The 24,829-nt window shown below is 37.5% G+C and overlaps 1 protein-coding gene across 1 annotated transcript in view; it reads left to right on the plus strand.

Annotated features, from left to right (window-relative positions):
- Positions 1 to 24,490, plus strand: part of LOC114454820 (fibronectin-like) — a 52,397-nt gene extending 27,907 nt beyond the window's left edge. Inside the window, exons 19-48 of the mRNA XM_028435599.1 lie at positions 48 to 311; positions 1,323 to 1,417; positions 2,455 to 2,623; positions 2,702 to 2,788; positions 2,985 to 3,176; positions 4,669 to 4,941; positions 5,037 to 5,151; positions 5,302 to 5,378; positions 5,447 to 5,536; positions 5,609 to 5,875; positions 6,758 to 6,874; positions 6,962 to 7,126; positions 7,204 to 7,359; positions 8,202 to 8,315; positions 8,428 to 8,697; positions 9,913 to 10,124; positions 10,229 to 10,316; positions 11,146 to 11,331; positions 11,455 to 11,544; positions 12,992 to 13,183; positions 13,249 to 13,338; positions 16,823 to 16,931; positions 17,017 to 17,236; positions 17,320 to 17,490; positions 18,371 to 18,509; positions 19,541 to 19,708; positions 20,692 to 20,817; positions 21,878 to 21,984; positions 22,064 to 22,183; positions 23,791 to 24,490. Of these exons, the coding sequence (XP_028291400.1) occupies positions 48 to 311; positions 1,323 to 1,417; positions 2,455 to 2,623; positions 2,702 to 2,788; positions 2,985 to 3,176; positions 4,669 to 4,941; positions 5,037 to 5,151; positions 5,302 to 5,378; positions 5,447 to 5,536; positions 5,609 to 5,875; positions 6,758 to 6,874; positions 6,962 to 7,126; positions 7,204 to 7,359; positions 8,202 to 8,315; positions 8,428 to 8,697; positions 9,913 to 10,124; positions 10,229 to 10,316; positions 11,146 to 11,331; positions 11,455 to 11,544; positions 12,992 to 13,183; positions 13,249 to 13,338; positions 16,823 to 16,931; positions 17,017 to 17,236; positions 17,320 to 17,490; positions 18,371 to 18,509; positions 19,541 to 19,708; positions 20,692 to 20,817; positions 21,878 to 21,984; positions 22,064 to 22,183; positions 23,791 to 23,859 (4,538 nt within the window). The 3' untranslated portion in view covers positions 23,860 to 24,490. The remainder of the gene's footprint in view (positions 1 to 47; positions 312 to 1,322; positions 1,418 to 2,454; positions 2,624 to 2,701; positions 2,789 to 2,984; positions 3,177 to 4,668; positions 4,942 to 5,036; positions 5,152 to 5,301; positions 5,379 to 5,446; positions 5,537 to 5,608; positions 5,876 to 6,757; positions 6,875 to 6,961; positions 7,127 to 7,203; positions 7,360 to 8,201; positions 8,316 to 8,427; positions 8,698 to 9,912; positions 10,125 to 10,228; positions 10,317 to 11,145; positions 11,332 to 11,454; positions 11,545 to 12,991; positions 13,184 to 13,248; positions 13,339 to 16,822; positions 16,932 to 17,016; positions 17,237 to 17,319; positions 17,491 to 18,370; positions 18,510 to 19,540; positions 19,709 to 20,691; positions 20,818 to 21,877; positions 21,985 to 22,063; positions 22,184 to 23,790) is intronic.
- The last annotated feature ends 339 nt before the right edge of the window (positions 24,491 to 24,829 follow it).

The raw sequence follows: 24,829 nt of genomic DNA on the forward strand, positions 1-24,829 counted from the left end.
ACTGAATGAACTCTTCTAACATGCACCCTGTTTGTTTCTGTGGTCAGAACCCGACGCCCCCACCGACATCCACTTCAGCAACGTGACCGAGGACAGCGCCCTGATGATGTGGTTCGCGCCTCTCGCTAAAATCACCGGGTACCGCCTTCTCCTCACGGTGGAAGGTTCCAATCCCAAGCAGCTGCGCCTGCCCGCCGGCCTCACCGAGTACACCATCCTCAACCTGCAGCCGGAGACCTTGTACACGGCCACGCTGCACGCAGAGCAGGACAACACGCTGAGTGAAGGGGAGACGGTCGTGTTCACCACCAGTGAGTAAAAACAGCAGGAATAAAGAGGAGAGCGTCCATAAAGTGAATCTGTGATAACCACATTTATTTATGTATTTATCTGAATAATATCCACTGTTATCCATGAAGTTTACTAATATTTGTGTTGCACTATATGGTTATCTTAAAGACTTATATCCTTGTTTCATTCAGAAAAAATAATGTTTAAAAGTGACAAGGATGTGGGTGAAATAGGGTTTTAAAAACCACAGTAATTGGTTAAAAGTTGCAAATTAATGGCCAAAAACAGACAGAAAAAGTGGTAAAAAGGGTTTAAAGTGTCAATATTGGAACAATTAGTTTAAACTGGCAAATAATGAGCATGACAAATCATGAATGTGGTTAAATTGGCAAAAATAAGCATGAAATATGATGAAAAGAGGTTAAAAGTTACAATAACACATGTGACATTAGGTGGGAAAGTGGTGGAAAGGGTTTATAAGTGCTGAACATGTCTTGAAAGTGTAAAAAAATATGCAGAAAAGGCATTGAAACTTGATGGAGAAGTGGCAGAAATGGGAGTAATGTAGCAAAAATGCATGAAGAGTAAGTAAAATTTTAATTAACATTATTATTGATGATAATAATTTAAATAATAATGCATTGATAGGTGCCTCTTTCAACACTCAAGGTCAACCTAATTTAATGTCATGTTTTAAATGTGTTTCAACTGGCCTTCGTGTATCAAGAGTTAAAATCAAATGTTTTCCTATTAAAGTACAAAAACAAATGCATTATTTCCACTGGTGTCCCTTTTTTTATTCATGTGAATTTGGCCACTAAAGTCTAAGTTTAAGAGCCTTGATTTAATAAAAATGTATAATAGTAATGACAATAACACATTTTATACAAATGAGGATCGTTTCCAGCACCGGGGTGGAAAACCACTGCAGTGATTTCCTGTTTCCATTTGTTAGTCCTGTAATCTTTGCCTGCAGAAAGTCTGTATTTCTTTTTAAACGTCACTCTGCCCTTTTTTCCTCTCTATTTCAGGCCCAGCAATGGGTAACGCTCCTCATTTCAACACTGATGTCACCGACACGTCTATTATCATCTCCTGGACACCGGTTCCTCGTGTTGAATACAAGGTAAAGCCAATGGTTGTAGTTGTTTGGATGAGCCTGGTTATTCTGGGTTCAGTGCAGGCGTGTCACCCATAGGGGACGCGGGGAATGCGACACCCGCACTTTCACTAAAAAACAAAAAATCATCTCCCTCACGTTTTACAGAGGGATTTATTGTTGATTTATTTTATTGTATTGGTCCAGTTCGATTGATTGAATGGTGATCAAAGCCAATCACAGTCAGAAATTTGACGAAGCCGCCGTTCTGAGAAGGTAACTATAGAGTTAACAGTGATGAGTAACAGGTGGGGAAAAAAATGGTCCAAAGTGGCAAAAAATATTTGGAAAAACTGACTAAAATGAGTCAAAAAAATTGACGAAAAGAAGAAACAAGTGGTATGTAATGGCTAAAGGTGGCTTAAATGAGCAAAATGTGGCGAACAATAGTGGAAAAGGACAAAAATGTTGAACAAAAAGGGGCAAAATTTAGTTTAAAAAGGAAATAAGTGGTATTTATTGGGCCAAAGGTAGCTTATTTGGATGAAAAGTGGCCAAAAAAAAAAAATGGTTAAAGAATCACCAAAAGGATAAATGTGTCAAAAAGAACTTGGAAAAATTGACAAAAATTAGGAAAAAGGGTTATTTATTGGAAATGGAAATGGGACTCAGGAAGAGTCAAAATGGCCAAAGAAAAAGGTTAAAATGAGTTCAAAAGTTTCCCCCTTTTAAGGTTTTTTGGGGAAATAATTAAAATGAAGACATAAAGAGCCACATGTTGAGTATCACTGACTTAATAACAACTTTATCATGGTTTTAGTAAATCAGTTTATTAAACTACATTAACTCTTAGAACACCCTCACTTTTAAAATCGCTGTTCCTGGTTCAGCGTCTTTAGGCTTTTACTAACATCTGACCTCGGAGGTAATTCTGAGTTCCCAGAATATGTCACACCACAGATGAGAATGCCCTCCTGACATTCATGTTCTTGGGAAAACTCAGACCTCTGCCCTTTTCCTCATCTTTCTCTCCTCTCTCTGACTGTGTGTGCGCTTGCTTCCAGTTGACAGTGCGACCCAGTCAGGGTGGAGAGGCTCCTAGAGACGTGACCTCCGACTCAGGAAGTATCTACATATCCGGCCTGACTCCTGGAGTGGAATACACCTACAGTGTTCAACCAGTCATCAACGGCCATGAGCAGGGAGCGCCAATCACACGCCACGTTGTCACGCGTATGTTTACTTCCCACTGATAAATCCTTATTATCCTTCCTTCTCACTTATATTTCTTTTTGTGTTCTTCCTTTCCAGCTCTGTCTCCGCCCACTGACCTCAACCTAGAGTCTAACCCTGGTACTGGTGAGCTCATAATCCAGTGGAATGGAGCTGGTACACCAGGTACAAATGCAAATGGGTCATTCCATGTCATTTCAATAATCAACCTACGCACTTTGGTCTCAAAATGTCATCATTTTTTGAGACCAAAATGCATAGGATGTCCTGAAAGTGTGTTGAAATGACTTCAAATACAAACTATTGTACCTTAGTAATAAAGGGTTAGGTCGCTAAAAACGTTCTCTCATTCTCCTCTAAGACATAACCGGCTACCGAGTCACGTCCACGCCCACAAACGGCCAGCAGGGGAACAGCATGGAGGTGTTTGTGGAGGCGGGGGAGAGCTCGTGCACACTGGACAACCTGAGTCCAGGCGTGGAGTACAACGTCAGCGTTGTCACGGTGAAGGACGACATGGAGAGCGTTCCCATATCCAGCACCGTCACACCAGGTGAGGGTCACGGCTATCCTAACAATCAACCTGTCACCATGACAACCAGCACATCGATAATGTTGAAAGTCTGAAGGATAACATAGCTTTCAATATTTAAAGATGTCCAGATAAAGACAGACAGATAGTGTCGGCCTCATAGGTCAATAAATCAAAGATGATTTGATCAAGAGGTTGAAATTGCTGTTTGAAAGTTTTTTTTATTTTTTATTTCCACTGTAAATGTCGGAAAGGTTTCGTGCATGACATTGTGAGATGTGGAGTCCCCTAGAAGTCATGTTTTACTTCCTCAGAAAAAAGTTCTGAATTAATTTAAAACAAATATGGTGAGCTCATAGACACATTCAAAAGGAAGAAGTAATTAGATTTTGGAGATGATCTTGAAGGTACTTTAGATACAGTAACCAGAACAAGTTTTGAAGTATGATGTGGATGTTTGGCTTGTTCTAGTTTGTTCCCAGTATTCCCCGTGATATCACCTCTCTCCGAAAAGGTAAAGGTGGTGGTGAAATGGGATTTTAAAAAGCACAGAAATTGATTATAAGTTGCAAACAGACAGAAAAAGTGTTAAAAAAAAAAGGGTTCAAATTGTCAATATTGGCTTAAAATTGGCAAAAATAAGCATGAAATATGGTGAAACAAGGTTAAAACTGGGTCAATATATGTGACATTAGGTGGGAAAAGTGGTGGAAAGGGTTTGTGAGTGCCAAAATGTGGAAAAAATGTGCAGCAAAGGCATTGAAATTTGATGGAGAAGTGTCAGAAATGGGAATAATGTAGCAAAAATGCATTAAAAAGAGCAAAAACATGGCAAGAAAAGTGATGAAAATAGGTTCAAATATGGCAAGTTTGGTGTAGTTGCAGAAAAAGGGTAAAAATAAGCAAAAATGAGCTCAAATAGGTAAAAAAAAACATATTATGTTTCCTGAAGTTATCTGGTGACCCCCCCCCCACATGGGGTCCTGACCCCAAGGTTGAGATGCACCAAACTTTTCCGACTATGTCAGTGAGAGTGTTTACAGTGGAGATCAAAACAAGCAGGTTTATCTGTTTACATGTTGTTTTTTTTTAGAAAATGATCTTGGATTAATTGATCCATGAAGCCTACACTGTGTCTTTATCTGATCATAAAAATGTCGTCTCAGCAGCTTTAACTGTTTGTGTGGTATTGCAGGGCTGTTTGTAAGATTCTGGTGTGTCTGTGATGACTCTTACAAAATAAATTGTGCACCCTTGTGATACTGCACCACGTGCAACCCCACGCTCTCTTAAATAATAAATGTACACATGAGCCCATCCTTCATTGGGCTTTTATGTGCACAAAGGGGACGCAAACATAACCCCTGCTCTTCCATCGGCGTGATATGGAAGTAACTTCTGCTCCTTTTCTTTTCTTTTCTCCAAACTTGCTTTTTTTTCCTCTCCACTTCCGTTGCTTCTCTTTGTGTGTCTCTGGTGAATCCCCCCCCCCCCCACCCCTACAACCATCCAGAGGTTCCTCAGCTGACCAACCTCAGCTTTGAGGACGTGTCCGACACCACCATCAGCCTCCGCTGGACGCCACACAACACCAGCGCCGTCACTGGCTACAGGGTGACGGTGGTGGCCGCCGGGGAGAGCGTGCCCATCTTTGAGGACATGATCATGCCCACGTCAGGGTACTACACGGTGTACGGACTGGAACCTGGCATCGACTATGACATCAGTGTGATTACCGTGACGGAGAATGGAGAGAGTGAACCGACTACGATCACCCAGCAGACCTGTAAGAGCTGCTACTACAACATCATACATATTCATGTGGAATTCCCTGACTAGCTTTTTCAAGCAGTAACCAATCGTCTTGTGTCTTTTAAACAGCGGTGCCAGCTCCCACTGATCTGACCTTTGGCCAGGTGGGGGCGGACAGTATGGTAGTGACCTGGGTCGCCCCCCGCGTCCCCATCCCTTCTGCCATCGACACCTTCGTTATTAGGTAAAAATAAACCAAATACATGTAATGTTTGATTGTAATAATGAGGATAGAGCTCTCACTGCTGTTCTTCTTCTTCTTCTTCTTCTTCTTCTTCTTCTTCTTCTTCTTCTTCTTCTTCTTCTTCTTCTTCTTCTTCTTCTTCTTCTTCAGATATTACCCCACTGACGATGACCACAAAGCTGTTGAAACAAGCGTTGGAGGCCAAACCAACAATGTGGTGCTGAAGAGTAAGTGTCGGCAACACACACTGAAACAATGGCCTATTTTGGTGATTATTTGTTTGTTTTGTCCACAGATTTACAGCCGAACACTGAGTACCTGGTGAGCGTGGTGTGTGTTTATGAGCAGAGGGAAAGCTCACCCCTAGTTGGCACCATGAGGACAGGTGATCATTGCTTTCTGTTTCTGACGTCACATCTTGTTCCCCTTTATCAAACTACTTCCTCCCATCCTTCAGCTCTGGACTCTCCCGTTGGCCTACGTTTCTCTGAGATCCTAACAAACTCCTTCACCATCCACTGGCTCGCCCCAAAGAGCAGAATCACCGGCTATCGCATCCGCTACCACATGGTCAGCGGTGGGCGGGCCAAGGAGGAGAGGCTGCCCCCCTCCAGGAGCCACTTCACTCTAACGGGACTCAATCCAGACACTGATTACCTGGTCAACATATTTGCAGTGAATGGCCGACAGGAGAGTTTACCGCTCAGTGGGAACCAGAAAACAAGTAGGCATCATGGATCCAATATGTTACGGTTTTTTTCACGAAATTTACATTGATTTCCTGACATGTTCTGATTGTCAACTGCCAGTCTTCTTCAAAGGCGTCCTATTGCTTTGATGTTTTATTGACTTACGCATAATAATTCCAGCAAGTTCATTTTCAATAATATGTTATGGCTTCATTTACTCAGACAAAAGTTTTTTCGGAAATTTACTTTGATCTCCTGACATGTTTCAGCCAGCAACTGCCAGTCTTCTTCAGAGGCATCTGACTGATCGCTTTAATGCTTTCTTGAATTCCGCGTAATAATTCCACCATGTTCTTTTTTAATAATATGTTAATTTACTTTGATCTCCTGACATGTTTCAACTGTCAACTGCCAGTTTTATTCAGAGGCGTCAGCTGATTGCTTTGATGTTTTCTTGACTTCCGTGTAATAATTTCATTTCAATTGAACAATTGAATAAATAATGATTTATGAAGAAGACAAAATGAACTTGCTGTAATTAGTACAAATTATCGCTTTGATGTTTTCTTGACTCAAACATAATTCCAGCAAGTTCATTTTGTCTTCTTCTTGAATAATTATTCAAACATTTTATACTACGTTATACATTATACATACTTTATAAATAATTGCTCAAAAAGAACATGCTGGAATTATTACGCGTAAGTCAAGAAACACATCAAAGCGATCAGCAGACGCCTCTGAAGAAGACTGGCAGTTGACAGTCGAAACATGTCAGGCGATCAAAGTACATTTCCTGGAAAAAAAAATGTCCAAATAAATGTAACCTTAACATGTTATTCAAAAATAAGACAAAAAAATGAATTCTGATGGAGAAAACAAAATGTCACGTGTTAACAGAACTTGTTTTTCCTCAGTTTCTGACGCTCCGACTGAACTTGAAGTCCTTGACTCTGCCCCAACAAGCATCACTGTGCGTTGGAATGCCCCCCCAGTCACTGTCCGCTACTACAGGATCACCCATGGAGAGTCAGGTATCCTCCCAGTACACCCACAACACGCTGAATGGAGGGGAAACTCCAATTTTATTCAAGTTTCCCTTCCTGTCTCTCATCATCCAGGAGGCAGCAGTAACCTAAAGGAGTTCACAGTGCCTGGTTCTCAGTCTACAGCAACAATCACCAGCCTTAAACCTGGCACTGACTATACAATAACTGTCTACGCTGTGACTGGAAGAGGAGACAGCCCTGCATCCAGCATCCCTATCTACGTAACACACAAGACAGGTACGCACACACACATACTGTACATTCACTTGTCCTGCTAGTGTTTCCTTCTTCATCTGTACGGTCTGCTCTCCAAGGTGTGGACGCGCCATCTGAGATGGAGGTGATGGATGTGAATGATAACAGTGTGACGGTGAAGTGGAGCCCCGCCCAGGGGCCAATCAAAGGCTACAGGGTGACTGGGAACCCCAAAAATGGACAGGGACCCTCCTTCACGGAGGTGGTGGCTCCAGGTACATCATTCACTTTATATAACCAGCGATGGGTGTCTTTTATGACAGCAAGGGCCACAGATATGAGGGCCACAGTGACCAATCTGAGCATGAATACAGGAAAGAACCAAGGGTTTGGTTTGTTCTAGTTTTGTGTTGTTTTTTAAATCTGTTTTTGTTTTGTTAGACTTTTTAGAGTTATTGTGTGTTTTTCTGTCGTTATGAGTTAAATCAATTTGTGTGTTTTAGCGGCCATTTTAGCGTGTTGTTTTGTTGCTGCATAAACTATTTTGACTAACAAACTAACATTCTGTATGTTTTTGGACACAATTTGTGTATTACGTTGTTATTTTGTCTGTTTTTGCTGTATTGTTGTTATTGATTCTGAACACATTTTGGGGGTTTTGTTTCATTGTGTTTGAATATGAAACCATAATGTGTGTTTATGAATCGTTTTGTGTATTTTTTTTGTGTTCTTTTCCAAAGAAATTGTGCGTTTTGTGACTTGTTTTGTGGGTGTTTCTTCTCCTTTTGTGTGGTTTCAGGTATTTTGTGTGTTGCCCTTCTTATTTCATGGGTTTTTTTGTGTCACTTTTGTGTTTTTGGACTTGTTTTGTATATTCATTCATTTTTTGTGTGTTTTTTAATACATTTTGTGCTTTTTTAGAGTTAACGTGCTTTCTGACTTGTTTTTTTGTGCTTTTGGAGTCATTTTACATATTTGTTGTCACTTTTCTGTCAGTTTGTGTATTTGTTTTTAGAGCTGTACAAAAGGCCATATCTGTTTCATGCAGTTCGTCTTTTCTTTATTTATTAAAATGCGTCAGAGTAGAAATAAACTGAAATGTGTTTCATTCTCTCAGACCAGACAGAGTTCACCTTCTCAGGCCTGATGCCGACTGCAGAATATGTTCTCAGTGTGTTTGCTCTCGGACAAGATGGAGAAAGCTCTCCAATGGTGGTGAATGCTCTTACAAGTAAGTGTGTATTATTTGGAAGATGTTTGATGTTAAAGAATACCCATAGTTTCTACTGAATGTTAGCGCAAACATGTCAACACCATGACCAACCGTACACTATCACCTGTAGATGTGGACCGACCCAAGGACATGACCTTCACGGATATAGACTCCACCTCCCTGAGGATCACCTGGGACAGTCCTGAGGGCGTGGTCACTTCCTACCGGGTTCTCTATTCCAGTTCAGAGGAGGGTGAGCGAGAGCTGCGTCCTGCTCCCAGAGGAGACGCCGAGTCCACGGTTATTTATGGACTCCAGCCCGGCACGGAATACACCGTGAAGGTCATCGCTTTGCATGACGACACTGCCAGTGTACCACTGGTTGGGACACAAGCCACAGGTATGAAAACAGGAGGATTTTTTAAATATTACTTGGGGTCAAATTGACCCTATTCAATGTTTATCATTCCAAAAATAATAATTGACTTATTTTTTTCTTCATAATTTATGACTTTTCCTAATTTGATAGGTACGATTCATGAACCATGAAATTATCATGATAATATTTTTTTTTTGTGTTCCTCTGGGGTCAATTTGACCCCAAGCTGTGTTAGCTGTGTAAAACGTGTCTGTCTGTGGATTGCAATCTGTACACTCTCTTTCTCTCTTGAAAATGTCCTCAAGGAAAAATTTACTGTCAATTGCTGCATTTCCATTACATTTGGAAATGCGCAATAAAAACTGTTAATGGAAACACCTGCATTTCGAAAAAAAAAAACACTCAAAGAATTTCAGAAGTTTCGATGTTGAAATGTGTCGCAAAAGCTCAGTGGAAACACTTTTTCTGCAAATACACGTCACAGAACGTAACTGGTCATATGACCACTTCTTTCTGGGAAAACGTGGTGCGGTACGTGTGGACAGAAAAGGAGACCAAGATATTTCTTAGCATTATACTTTAAAATTATTACTGCCTCATTAGACATGAACAACAAAGGAATGTTTGGTGTTATAAGGAAGTTTGGAGCGTCTATATTTCTGCAGCGAAGTCACGAGGGATGAGATTTCACAGGGAGTTGCGAGGCTCCAAAACAATCTTCAATGGAAACACGTTTAAAGCACAACTATACTTTATCGACATTTAGAAATATTGCTTTAATTTTGCAAAAAATCTGTCATGGAAACAAAGCTGTAGAGGTTTTGGAACAGCTCTTTCACAGTGAAAGTGACATAGAGGAAAATGTGTCTGCAATGAAGATACACTAACTCTAAAACTGAAAGTTTGACCTGAGGTCATATTATCACCACAACTAATAGGGTTCACACTCTAGTAGTCATTAATGTTGTCAGTAAATTTGGATGAAAACATTTCAAGATAAATTAATTGTAATTTAAAAGTTTGTGATGGTGGCACTAGAGAACAGGTCATGGTTTCATTATCAAATATTTATGTTTTCAACAAATAAACAAAGGGCCTGACACAAAAAAACTTCTGACAATCACTTTCTGGAGACAAATATCTGTGGTGTCACATTGACCCCATGTGTCAATATAATAATAAACAAGAATCATCCAAATTCTCCTCACTCACTGTCATTTCTCCTCCTTCATCTAGCGATTGCTCCTCCCACAAACCTCCAGTTCTCTCAGGTCGGCCCCACTTCCTTCATCATGCGCTGGGCCGTACCGGGTCAGGAGAACCACCTGAGCGGCTCCCCGGGACTCACTGGCTATCGGGTTGTTGTGAACCCAAAGAACAAAAGCGGTCCCACGAAAGAGATCAACCTGGCCCCAGACGCGACTCAGGCACACATCTCAGGACTCATGGTGAGTGGACAATCAATGTATCCAATTTGTCTCACATGAATATTATACAAGTGCAAATTTCTGAAGTCATAATATTTAATCTGACCTGTGTTTTTTCACTATAGATTGCGACTACCTATGAAGTCCATGTTTATGCCTTAAAGAACTCTCTTACAAGTAGACCCGTTCAGGGTGTGGTCACCACCTTGGAGAGTGAGTCATACGTTCATTAATGGTTAAAGCAGGGGTTCTCAACTTTGGGGTCGCGAGGCACTGGGAGGGGGTTGTCAGATGCCTTTGAGAAACTAAGAATATATATATATCAATATATATATTTATTTATTTTTAACAATTTGAGCCCATTTTTGCTTATTAATACCTTTTTTCTGCAACTACACCAAACTTGCTATATTTTAACCTATTTTCCTCACTTTTTCTTACCATATTTTTGCTCCTTTTAATGCATTTTTGCTACATTATTCCCATGATTGCCAGCTTGCCATCAAATTTCACTGTCTTTTCTGCACATTTTTTCCACTATTAAGACATTTTCAGCACTTATAAACCCTTTCCACCACTTTTCCGTCGAATGTTGCATTTGTTGACCCATTATTGTCACTTTTACCTCTTTTCACCATGATTCATGCTTATTTTTGCCAATTTAACCATATTCACAATTTTTCATGCCCATTATTTGCCAGTTTAAACACATTTTTCCCACTTTTTAAATTGCATTAACGCAAAATTCAGATTCATAGAACAATGGACCATCATTTTACTGACTTTATGGATGGACCCCAAAAATATCTCCCCTTTATTCCCCCTTATAGATGGTCCTGTCTCCACATGACTGTTCTTCAATGTTCATGTCTGTGTTCAACTACCTTTAGGTACATTGGGGGTCCCCGGTTTTTGGAACCTTTAAACCTGAAAAGGTTGAGAACCACTGGTTTAAAGAACTTCTTTGTCTAGACTTGATGCACAACATTGTGGATTTTGTTTTCTTTCTAAAACAAACCTAATTTTTCTGATTTTAATGAAGACATCAGCCCCCCTCGTCGCGTTCGCATCACCGATGTCAACGATTCCTCCATCTTGCTGACCTGGCGGTCCAAGATGGAAACCATTTCCGGATTCCTGGTAGAAGCCACACCTACATCCTCCTCCTCTGGCTATAAACCCATTCAGAAAACTATTGGTCCGGAGTCGCGGTCATACAGCATTACAGGTATGTACTGTATATACTGTATACAGTATTTTAAATTGTATATAAAACCATGGAATATTAGTCTGAAAATCACAAAAACACACACCAGGTTGTTTTGTTTTTTCTCTCTAACCATCATTGAAGGTCTGGAGCCTGGAACCAATTATAAGATCAACCTGTACACACTGAAGGGGAATGGACGCAGCGTACCTCTAACACTCACTGCTACCACAGGTAACAATGAACGCTGGTAGTATATAGTCATCTTAAAGATGTAAATCCTTGTTTTAATCAGAAATAAAATGGGTTAAAAGTGACCAAAAATGGTGGAAAAAGTGGTGAAATGGAGGGTTGGGGTAATGTAATTTAAAAAGTAGCAACAATTAGAATAAAAACTGGCAAATAATGGGCATGACAAATCATGACTGTGGTTAAATTGGCAAAAATAAGCCAATAATGGATCAACATATGTGACATTAGGTGGAAAAGTGGTGGAAAGGATTTATTAGTGCTGAAAAAGTCTTAAAAGTGGAAAAAGTGCAGAAAAGACATTAACATTTTATGGGGACGTGTCAGAAATGGGACTAATGTAGCAAAATGCATTAAAAGCAAGAACAAGTGATGAAAGTAGGTTAAAATATGGCAAGTTTGACATAGTTGCAGAAAAAGGATAAAAATAAGCAAAAATGGGCTCAAATTGTTCAGAAAATATTCTTGTTTCTTGAAGGCATCTGGCGACCCCCTCCCAGTGTCTCGCGACCCCACATTGGGTCCTGACCCCAAGCTTGAGAACCCCTTGCAACCAGACAGGTTTCAGCTTTTGGCTAAAGATGACTATCTCCCTTTAAAATCTGTATATATACTGTATATATGTATATATATATATATATATATATATGTGTGTATATAAGTGATTCGATACATTAATAAATATGTTATTGGTGGAAGCCTGTGAATATTTGTTGTAGCTTGTTGGCAGGGGTAGACTGGACATCTTGCAAATTTCAGGCACTGTCCTGGTGGGCCGTCAACCTGAAGTTTGTACGGTCCGCTACATATTTGTTTTGTTTTTTCTGAGGAAGTGAGAATGGAGGCAGACATGTTAAAAAGTGGCCAAAAATGGTCCAAAAGTGTCAAAAACATGGCAAGATAAGAGTGTAAAGTGACAAATGTGGCAGAGAAATGGGCAAATAAAGATGAACCAGCTGATATGGAATGTAAAAGGGTAGCTTTGATGTGCAAAATGTGGCAAACAATAGCGAAAAAGGTCAAAAGTGTGGAACAAAGAGGCAAAATGAAGGGAAAAAAGGAAAAAAAAAGTGGTATTTATTTGGAAAAAGTTAGCTCATATGGATTAAAAGTGGCCAAAAATTTAAAGAAAGGACATATTTTGGATAAAAGTGTCAAAAAGAACTTGCAAAAAGGGACAAAAAATTGGGAAAAAGTGATATTTATCGGCAAAAGGTAGCTAAAGTCTGAAAAAAAAACTCTTTGTTTTAGGCTTTAAGGTAGATATTGAGGAAAGGACTTTAAGTTTTTCTCTTTGTTCCATTAAAAGAAGTATTGTTGAAAATCTTTGTAATTGTTTCATGATCATATGGTTAAACATTAAAAAATAAATAAGTAAAAATGCATATGTTTGTTATACTTTCTTTAATGAGTTCCTTTTTCTGTTCTCTAGCTCAGCCTCTGGTCATTCCACCCACCAACATTCGCTTCACTTCCCTGAACCCCAGCAGTATTTCTTTCATGTGGGAGCCTTCACGCAGCCCCAGGGTCACCGGGTATTACGTCACCTATGAGGAAGCTGGTGGTTTGCCCCGAGAAGTCATTCCCAGACCTCACGCAGGCCAGACCTACACCAGCATCGACGGTGAGGAGGAGTGGATCTTATACTATTAATATACCCCTGGTTCCTAATGTTCTGTTTGATTATAGGTCTGAAACCAGGGACAGAGTACGTTATTAAAATAGTTGCTCTGCAGAACGCCTTGAGAAGCACGCCTCTAGTGGGAAAAGCCAGAACTCGTAAGTCATGATTGTTTTTTTCATTCCAAAATCCAGAATTTATATGTATTTATATCAACTTCCTGCAAATGATGTTACATTTTAAACCATGTTTATTATGGCAGTTGTTGTTTTTTGACTGGATGCATTAAATTAAGCCATAAATCTAAAGATAAAGCTAAGATTAGAGATTTAGAAACTCCAAATGATGACCAAAATCTTGAGGCGGCAACAGTTTCCACATGTTGAAGTGCTGCCCTCTACTGGAACATAAATTATCTCCCTCCTCTAGTGCACACGTGTCAAACTCAAGGCCCGAGGGCCAAATCCAGCCCTTCAGAGCGTCTAATTGGGCCGACGGCAGCACGCCAAAAAGTCAGAGAAGCCATGAATTATTGTGTCAATTCCCAACTATTGAAGTTGTAGATATCTCCAAATTCATACACAAATTCAATTAAAGTCCAAAATATTTGCAGGGCTCACATTTTCCCCATGCTTATGTCACATGCTGGCAGTTGTTTTTTTTTTTTTTAATCTCAAATTGTTGAAAGAACAATCTATTTTTCCAAAATCCTGCAATTTTTTTTCAAATTATTCCACAAAATTTCCACAAATTCAAAAAGAAGATCCTACAACGACTGATGTCACTGTGTCACTTTTTGCTTTGATATTATCAGTGTCATATATATTTTATCATTTATTCGTACGTGGAAGTGCAAACTTCAGCACAATAATGATTAAATTACGACCGATAATTTTCCCGCCTAAAATCTGCGGCCCACTTAAAGGGGACATATCATGCTAAATCCACTTTTTTAGCCCTTAAATGCATTTTGTTGTATATTGTGAGTGTTTAGAAGTACAGAAAAGTTCAAATCAGTCTCTTCAGGTGCTCCGTTGATATCTTTATATTCTGTTTTGGTCATATTTTACAATCTGTTTCGATTTTTCTATTCTCTATTATGTTTTTTGAACTATTACATCACAGTATTTGCAGCGGAACTGCCAAATTAGGACATCGACTCCAGGCCCAACACTTCGAGCAATCCGCCATTTTTATTTCTCGCTTTTATTTTGTAGTCCAAGCTCCAGGATGCAGAAGTTACGAGAGGATAAGTCAAAATGTTTGGTTGTTGGATGTAGTAACCCACACGCTTCATTACAACGTCTCCCAGCATCAGAACCTTTTCAAAGTGCCTGGTTGAGTTTTATTTTTTATAGAAATGTACCCACATCTGTGGGTAAGGTCATTTTTGTGTGTGAAGCACTTCAATGATGACTGGTTCATCAACCTCCACCAGTATAAAGAAGGATTTACAGAAAGACTTTGTCTGATTGAGGGTTCAATTCCTTCTATCTTTGGAGACGACGAACAGAGCACTTCGGTAAGCTGTAAATAATGCTAAAAAGTGTGATGATAAGACGTCCCTGTCATTGTTTTGTTAGCATTAGCAGTTGCACCGTCTTCATACGTTAGCACCGTGTGCTAGTTTTAGATCCTTGATGATATGGCCTACGTGATTTAATTTAAGTCTAAAGTTTTCATTAGTCATTTCATTTTGCCGTTTTTGTCTTTGAAAAGACTGTATAAAAATGCATTTCGTGACGTTAGCTTGGCGCTAGCGTTAGCTCGGTGCTTGTGTTAGCTCACTTGTTAGGGTTCTGCAGGTTCATCATCTTCATTTTCATCTCGCTCCGCTGGGTCAGACTCTGGCTCAAAAATGTAAAGCTGGATGGACAAGTCTAACGTTGTTGACATTTTGTAAATAACGTGTGAACAAAAAGTTTATGCGCCGCTACATAGCCGTATCTCTTCAAACAAACTACAAAAATGGCCGAACAGGGTGGAGTTGAACCGAGTGTCACCTCTGCAACCTGGAGAGGGGGCGGGGTATGAAGTGTCTCATTTGCCTTTAAAGAGACAGCACCAAAACGAGTTGCTCTCAGAAGCACATCAGAAAAGGGGTGGAGCCATAATAATGAGGAATTCAGACCCAAGCATTGCAGTTCCGCTTTATATAGACCACAACTGTATGATTTATATGTAAAAAGGATGGATTTAAAAGCATGATATGTCCCCTTTAAGATAAACTGCTCAGTCTTAGGCCCCTGAACTAAAATGAGTTTGATATTCCTGCTCTAGTGGCTGTAAAACAGTGTTTTTCATGATCCCAATGTGGAATGTGTCGTAATTAATTAAAAAGATGATCAAATTATTATTCTTTCTCAAATTACAAAACCACACACAATCTTTAAACTGTATTCTATACTTTCACTTTCTCAAATATAAATCTAGTTCAAATAAAAATAAAATAATAAATAAATAAAATAAAAATACTTGCTTAAAATGAGCCACTAGGGAAGAGTCAAAGGTGACAGAGACAAAGTTTATGTTAATTTGTCTATTTTAACTACAGCACTAAAATGAATGAAGAATGAATCTTTAATTTTGAATTAAGGAACATATCTTTGGAGATGTTTTCACTTGCTAAAATTATTGGTTGATACTAATTAGTTCCAAAATACAACAAACGCAACGATTAAGTGAGTGAAAGCCGGTCATAATATTTACAAGAAAGAGTTGCTTTCAATCAGTGATTCTCAACTGGTGGGTCGGGACACAAAAGTGGGTCGCGGACCTGTACTGGGTGGGTCGCGGACAGCTGGTCAAAATTAAATAAATGCTTAATGTCTCTCATGTTGTATTTTATTTTGGAAGAAAATAATGCATGCTGTGAAATGCATGTTAGACAGGAAAATGTGTAGATTTATGTTGGAAAAAAAATTATATATGTGTTTTCAACAGCTATTTTTAAAAAACAAAATTTTGTTGGTTGATTTAATGTCTGTGGCAAAATGTGGGTCCCAGGGTGGGACCAGTTGAGAACCACTGCTTTAAATGAGCGTTTTCATACAATTCCAGTTATATTTTATTGTTTGAAAAGGAGTCAATTTATATAATGTATGTGTTTGAAATGGTGAGTATTGGCAGGGATTTTGCGATACTTGGGTCACGATGCGATATTATCACGATATCATGATATGTTGCGATATTTTACCCAGTTATCAAAATTAAATGTAAAGATGAAAAATGAAATTGCCGTATGTGTTCATCAGAAAATATTGATCATTCAGAGGACAAATTTAGTCAAAAGTATTTGCTTCAAAACATCCTATTTATTATTTATTATTAGTGTTTTTGCACATTTTCACTGAAAAAAAGAAAATGCAGTGTTACACACACTGCCATCATAAATAAAAGTGAAACAAGTTTCTTTTCACTGAAACTACTGTGTAGAAGTCTCAAAGTAATTATTGATGAAATGTCAAACAAAAAATAGATTTTTTTTTTTATTTAAAAAAAAAATTAAAAAAAAAAAAAATTAAAAATTGGCACCCAAAAAAATCGCGATATATCGTGAAATCAATTCTTTTCACTCCCCTATGCTGTCATGTATCTCTCTTTAAAACACTCTAACTCTGTCTGTTTCTCTCGTCCAATCAGAACCAGCCACAGATGCCCAGCTCCTTGTCCCTGAGCTTCCTCACCTTCCTGTCCCTCATCAGCCCGCCACCGACATCCTGGACGTCCCCGAGTCCTTCAACGACAAAATGTACACGTCTGCACCCACACTGTGTCCTCACGCTACTGTATATTCATCAGAATTCCCTCTGTTCATTCCTCCTTTTTCTCCCCAGTTTTGACACTAACTATGTCCACCTGGCTGGTACCAGTGGTCAGAACCATCCAGGCCAGCACGGTCAACACATCTACACTGAGTTCCAGAGCCTGGGCCCCAATAATGGCCTGCACGGGCCCTTCAGTGGACCCAAAGAAGGCCAGAGACCCACGCTTAGAGAACCTCTGGTTTATATTCCAGCAGCAGGGCCTGATGGACACAGGGTGCCTTTAGTCAAAGTAAGGGAATATAACTCACACATTGAGTAAGAAATGATGCTCATTTTTGCTCTTTAATCATCCATCCCCTCCACCCCTTTGAGGTGAGCGACGGCCCCCTGCCAGGACTCGCCTTTGGTTTCCCTGACAACGAAACGGAGTTCCCTCAGGAAGCCCAGACCGTCACATCCATCTCCTGGCAGCCCATTCCTCAGACCTCTGAGTACGAGGTGTCCTGTAACCCCATCACTCACCTAGAGGAAAGTGGCTTCCAGGTACAAACACACAGAGCTCTATGGGGTGACCATTGTAAAGTTGCATGCTAAAATAAACAGCAACTTTTTGTAACAAACCACGTGTAAAAAACATGTGAATTTTACTTTTAACCAGATTTACTGCAATATTTGTTACATTTGTAATAATTACTTTTCACGTAACAATATAACGTCAATGTTAAATCAAAATCTAAATGTTAACTATTAAATCTAAATGTTAAATCTAAATGGTAAATCTAAATGTTAAATCGCAATATGAAATCTAAATGTTAAATCTAAATCTAAATGTTAAATATAAATATGAAATCAAAATCTAAATATGAAATCAAAATCTGAATATGAAATCAAAATCTAAATATGAAATCAAAATCTAAATATTAAATCTAAATTTAAATGTTAAATGTTAGACCACGGATAACCCTTGTTCGCATTTATTTTGGTATACTTCCCGCGAATTTGCATATTAGCTATATATTTAGTTTCCCCCGTGACATTTAGATTTATCATTTAATATTTAGATTTAGATTCAACGTTGAGATTTAAATTCAACATTTAGATTTAGATTCAACGTTGAGATTTAAATTCAACATTTAGATTTAAATTCAACATTTAATTTAACATTTCATATTTAGATTCAACATTTAGCATTAGATTTAGATTAAACATTTTGATTGAGATGTAACGTTTACATTTAACATTGACATATTTTTACGAGAGAAGTAAATTTACACAAAAGTAACACATGGTTTGTTTCTTAATGTTGCGAAAAACTGCTGTTTATTTTAGCGTCCGCAACTTTACAATCGGTGCCACAGAAAGAACGTCTCACAGAGCGAACATCACGGGAAAATATGAACTACATTTTACTATTTTTGTTCAGATGCGTCTTCCCGGCACGTCCAACAGCGCCACCCTGATTGGACTCACATCTGGAGCTTCCTATAACGTTGTAGTGGAGGCCATGAGGGGCGGAGCTAAGGAGAAGGTTCTGGAGGAAGTTGTAACCGTTGGGAACGCTGGTACAAACATTTGACTGAAGTTCTACATCTTCTGTTAAAGACTTTTAGATGAAAAACTGTAGTATAAATACATATACTGAGTATAAATGTGACAACCACAGGGAAGCTCTACTAGTACTCATGCTTAGAGCAAAATGATGGTCCATTTTCTATGATTTTATGATAAACACATGTATTTATCTATCTGAATGTTATTCAGGAAGTTTATTATTTGCATCATGATATGAAGTCGTCTTTAAGATGTAAATCCTTGTTTTTTAACAAAAATAAAATAGGTTAAAAGTGACCAAAAATGGTGGAAAAGGTGGTGATCTGGGATTTTACCAGAAATTGGTTAAAAGTTGCAAATTAGAGTGGACAAAAACTGACAGAAAAGTGGTTAAAAAAAAAGGGTTCAAAGTGTGAATATTGGAACAATTAATTTAAACAGGCAAATAATGGGCATGGCAATTCGTGAATGTGGTTAAAATGGCAAAAACTAAGCATTAAATATGATGAAAAGAGGTTAAATGTGACAATAATGGGTCAATAAATGTGACATTAGGTAGAAAAGTGGTGGAAAGGTTTTATAAGTGCAGAAAATGTCTTAAAAAGTGGGAAAAATGTGCAGTAAAGACAGAAATGGGAGTCATGTAGCAAAAATGCATTAAAAAGAGCAAAAATATGGCAAGAAAAAGTGATGAGAATAGGTTCAAATATGGCAAGTTTGGTGTAGTTGCAGAAAAAGGCTGAAAATATGGGCTTAAATTGTTCAGAAAATATTCTTTAGCTTCTTGAAGGCATCTGGTGACCCCTCCCTGTGTCACAAGCCCAAATGGGGTCTTGACCCCAAGGTTGACCCCACTAGTGCTACGAGTGACACTTCCTGCTTTACTAGTAAAGTCTACTTGTGCACGAGTAAACTATTTTACTATTGTTATATCTGATATTAAATGGATTGAAAAAGGGGAGGTGCTTACTTCTGTTTTACTTTTTAACGCGTACGTTTAATTGTACTTATATTTTCCCCTTTTTTCTCTTTTCTTTCCTAGTTCCAGGCGACGTCTCCGTCACCCCCAACAAGGACGTGTGCTATGACACCTTCACACACACCTACCATGAGATTGGCTCTGAGTGGGAGCGCATGTCTGAGACGGGCTTCAAGCTGTGGTGCCGCTGTCTGGGGCTGGGCAGCGGTCACTTTAGGTGTGATTCATCCAGTGAGTGGCTTATTAACCCCTTACCCATCATGCTTTGCACACACGCCGCAGTGCAACATAGAAAAAAGCACTTCTATGGGAATTCCTTTGCTTTTATTCAAATGTCATAGAATCATCAGTAATATTCTATGAGGAACACATCACCACGGGCAGCTTGTGTCATCAGACAAACCATTAATGTACCTGTGTCAAACTCAAGGCGCGGGGGCCAAATCCGGCCCTTTGGAGCATCCAATTTGGCCCGCAGGAGAAAACAGGGAAAACATGAATCATTGTGTAAATGAAACTCAACAATATTTGCAGGGTTTCACAGTTTTCCCGGTGCTTATATCACATAATTGCAGTCATTTTTAATGTTAAACTGTTGAAAAAAACTCAAAATTCTTACAAAATCTTTTAATTTTCCTCAAATTATTACACAACATTTTACTTAATTAAATATAAATTGGTCACAAAATCTGGGAAATTCATAAGTGAAGATCCTGTTGGGACTGATATCTGTCACTTACATATGTTGTATTTTATGTTTACGTGGAACAAAAATGTTGAAATTACTCGTTTTTAAATCTGTGGCCCACTTGAGGTCAAACTCCATATTTGGCCCCCTGAACTACTGGTACTGAACTAAAATGATTATTTCATATTCCTAAATAGATGTTCGCCCTGAAGTCTGCCCCTGCTGATGTTTCTGCTGTTAACCTTTCAAAATAAAAGCAGAAAACGCCTCATTCCCAGTTCTTGTATTAGCTATAAACATCCAAAAGCTGACGTAACAATACCAGAAACTGGGATCCACATTGGCTCATTGTGTGTGTGTGTGTGTGTGTGTGTGTGTGTGCACTAAAAGATTGTTATCATCCTCACAAAATGTGATTATTGTGTTATTGGGGGTTTTTTGTAAATATTTGTACCTCATACTCTTTAATAATCCCACATCTGTTATTTGTGCCGGTTTTCCTGTATGTTATTTTTCTGTTTAACAGAGTGGTGCCATGACAACAATAATAATTACCGTATCGGGGAAAAGTGGGACCGCCAAGGAGAGAATGGTCACATGATGAGCTGCACATGTCTGGGAAACGGAAAAGGAGAATTCAAATGTGAACCCCGTACGTACAGACGCACACAAACACACTAAATGAATTTATTCAGGAAAGAACAAAGGGTTTGTGTGTTTTCATAGTCATTTTGTGAATATGTGTCATCCTTTTATGTGTTTTTCTTTCATTTTGTGTGTTTTGGACTCATTTTGTGCATTTATTTTGTCATTTAGTGTGTGTCTCTTTTCTTTTGTGTAGTTTTGTGGTCATTTTGGGTGTTTTTGTAGTCGTTTTGTGTATTTATGTTGTGATTTTTTTATATATTATTTTCTTATATTTTGTTATTTTTGGAGTCATTTGTGTACTTTAAATCATTGTGTGTCTTTTTTCTTTTCTGTAGTTTTGTGATCTTTTTGTAATCTGTGTTTGTGTATTGTTGTTTCCCTTTTATGTGTTTTTCTTGCATTTCTAATGTTTGAGTCATTTTGTGTCTTTTATTTTCTTTTCTATGAGTGTGTCTCTTTTCTTTTGTGGTCTTTTTGCATATTTTTATTTTATTGTGTGTGTTTCGGAGTCATTTTGTGTCTTTTATTTTATCATTTACTGTGGAACTCTTTTCTTTTGTGTAGTTTTGTGATCTTTTATGTGTTTTTCTTTTATTGTGTGTGTTTTGGACTCATTTCGTGTATTTCTTTTTGTCATTTAGTGTGTTTTTCTTTTTTTCTATAGTTTTTTTGGTTCTTTTATGAATTTGTGTACTTTAGTTGTCATTTTGTATACTTTTCTTCCCTTTTGTATGTTTTTTTTAGGGATTTTGTGCTCTTTATAATGTTTTTCTTTTATTTTGTATATTTTTGTTGTCAGTTTATGTACTTTTTTACTGTTTTGTATGTTTTTTGGAGTCGTTTTTTGGTCATTTTTGTGTTTTTTATTTTTATTTTTATACTATTATTGTCTTCTGAACTGTAGTTTACTTCTCTACATCAAACCAGAGGCAGAAATGAATGTGACCCACATTGATTGGGATAATTTAATATAATCAGATATATAATAAGGGACAGGTGACACTACATGGTGACACAGTTTGACTTTAAAAAAATCTAATTTCACATGCAATTTTTTTTCCCAGATGAGTCGACGTGCTACGACGATGGAAAAATGTACCAGGTTGGAAACCAGTGGCAGAAGGAATACCTGGGTGCGATCTGTACCTGTACGTGCCATGGAGGACAGCAGGTACCAGAAGCTAATGATGTTCTGTTGTGTTGAAGCAACCTGAGAATTACAAAATAAAAGCGTTCCTCTCTTCGTTAAGGGCTGGCGATGTGAGAACTGCATTAGGCCTGGAACGCACACCGATGTGGAGGCGGATCTACTGCAGCCGGTGCACACGGACGCCTTTGACCGCTACCGAGAAAATGCTCGACGCAAACTGGTCAGTCTCAGCGTACAGTATTTCATACAGTTTCATCTAGTCTAGTTTTATTTCATTTTATTGATTATTTTAAAGGGACAATGTACATTAATAAACAAGCTAGTTTTGATCTGGTGTCCCTGGCTAACCTAAAATGTAAACGTTATTAAAATCCAGAAGAGGACAAGTATGACAAATAACAAAATAATTACTGATAAAAACAAAGCCTGACCTAAAACTCTCACAATTATAACTGGAACACAATCCATACTTAACACAAGAGAAACAAACAATGTACAAAAATCTAAATAAAATAAAATAAGTCAGTTAAAATACAGTACGGAATAAACACAATAAAAGCAAACATTCATTTTTAAACACAAACATAATTTGTGTGGCTTCGGCTCTGTGAAAAAAAAAAAAAAAAAGATGTGTCCATTATATTTTATTTATTGATTTTATTATTTATGATTTTGTTTTTATTTGCTAACATGCTGAAAGTCTTTAATATTTGTTAAAATTTTACAAACTTCTTGTTTAATATGATGGATTTGATAGTTGTGCTGCTATCACAGGGGTTAGGGCAGGGGTTTTCAACCTTGGGGTCGTGACCCCATGTGAGGTTGCCTTAAATTTAAATATGGGGGTCACCTGGAATGTGTCAAAAAAATAATTATTGATTAAAAATGCATTTTTTTCTGGAAGCCCATTTCTGCCAGTTTAAAATAAAATCACCACTGCAAGTCCTTATTATGAGTTAGTAAAGTCATTATGAGAAAGAAAGTCCTAACTATGAGATAGAAAGCCATAATTATGAGTTAGTAAAGTCATATTTTTGAGATAAATAAAATTCATGAGAAAGAAAGTCATAATTATGAAATAAAGTCATAGATATGAGATAAAAAAGTCATAACTATGAGACAAAAAGTCATAATTATGAGATAAAAAGTAATTATGATAAATAAAGTCCTAATTATGAAATAAAAAGTCATAACTATGAGACAAAAAGCCTTAATTATGATAAAAAAAGTCATTATGATAAATAAAGTCCTAATTGTGAGATAAAAAGTCATTATGAGAAAGAAAGTCCATATTATGAGGTAAAAATTCATAATTATTAATTAGTAAAGTCATAATTATGAGATAAAAAGTCATATTTACGAGTTAGTTAAGTCATATTTATGAGATAAAAGAAAGTAATAATTTCTATCTCATAATTATGACTTTACTAACTTATACCTATGACTTGCCACAGTGATTTAAAAAAATAAATAAAATTTGTGGCGGAAACGGGCTTTCATCATTTTTTTTTATTTAAAATTTTTTTTTATTATTATTCTTTTTTAAAATAAAACACAAGACACAATGTTAAACAACTGTATTCTATTCTTTCACTTTCTCAAATATAAATGTAGTTCAAATAAAATGACGTGGTATATAAAAAAAGGAAGAAAGAGTAAAAAAATACAGTATAAAAATATACTTTTTATGGTTTTGTACATAAATTAAAAGCTTCTACACTTTTACAATTGTTTACATGCATATTTATCTTTTTGTATATAAGTATGTTTTGGTAAAAATGCCTGTATTTTGTTTTTATTCCCGCCCTACTTTGTGTTATTCTGCAGAACATCCAGTGTCCCATTGAATGTTTGAGGCCTGAGCTGCTGGCAGATGCAAACAGTCCTTTGGAGTAGAACCATCGCTGTTACCTTTATCATCATCATCATCATCATCATCACCAACATCATCAACAACAGAATTAGATGAAGAAGGACATTATCCCCTTTTGCTTTTATCAAAATTTCTTATTTTTTTGCATCTAATTTGAGCCTCAAAGGTTTCCATCACATCAAAAGATGAAGTTTTGATGCAAAAGCTGCTGCTTCTTCACTTTAAACCAAAGCCAATGCTCACCATGCAGCGCTATTCTGTCGTTGTCGTTTCTTCTTCTTCACTTTTGGAATCTTTCTTCCAAATTTAAATAATACACAACATCACTCAATCACAATTGAGATGGATTTCCTTCCATTATCAAGTTTCACTGTGACTTATGTTTATCAGATGTTCATATATTTACTAAAATGAGTTTTATGGCTCCTTGGAGATTTTTAAGTTTTTGGGAATTTTACCATAAAATCCCAAACGCAATTTTTGTTTTGTTTTATGACCTTAATTGTGCATTTTCTTCACATGAATATGATTAATAAATCAAGACTCTACTCCCATAAATGTTCAACTGCAGAAAGATTAAAGTGCAAAATAATTATTTTCAATATAAATCTGAAACATCATTATTTCAAAACGAGCGCATTGTGCCTTTTTTTTTTTTTACTCATTTTTATTTATCCCCTTTTTTATTACGGCCTTTTGTTCAGTGCTTTTTTTTTAAGGTGTAAACTTTATTTGTGATCAACTTGTTTTTCTATTGTTGGTGCTGAACTTTGACTACTGTGGATTGAACTTTTTATTAAAGTTTTTTTTTTAATTAATAAAACAAGCCTGTTGTTTTTCTTTGGGAACAATTTACTAAAAGTTTAGGGTGAAAAAGTAGATTTTTATGTTTTCTTTAAAGAAGTAAATTAAATATTTGTTCAGACACAAAAAGTGACTGACTTAATTAACTTTCTAATATAGACATATTTCTATTTTTAAATTATCAATAAT

Source organism: Gouania willdenowi, chromosome 21 (assembly GCF_900634775.1).
Source record: "Gouania willdenowi chromosome 21, fGouWil2.1, whole genome shotgun sequence".
Classification (NCBI taxonomy): Eukaryota; Metazoa; Chordata; class Actinopteri; order Blenniiformes; family Gobiesocidae; genus Gouania; species Gouania willdenowi.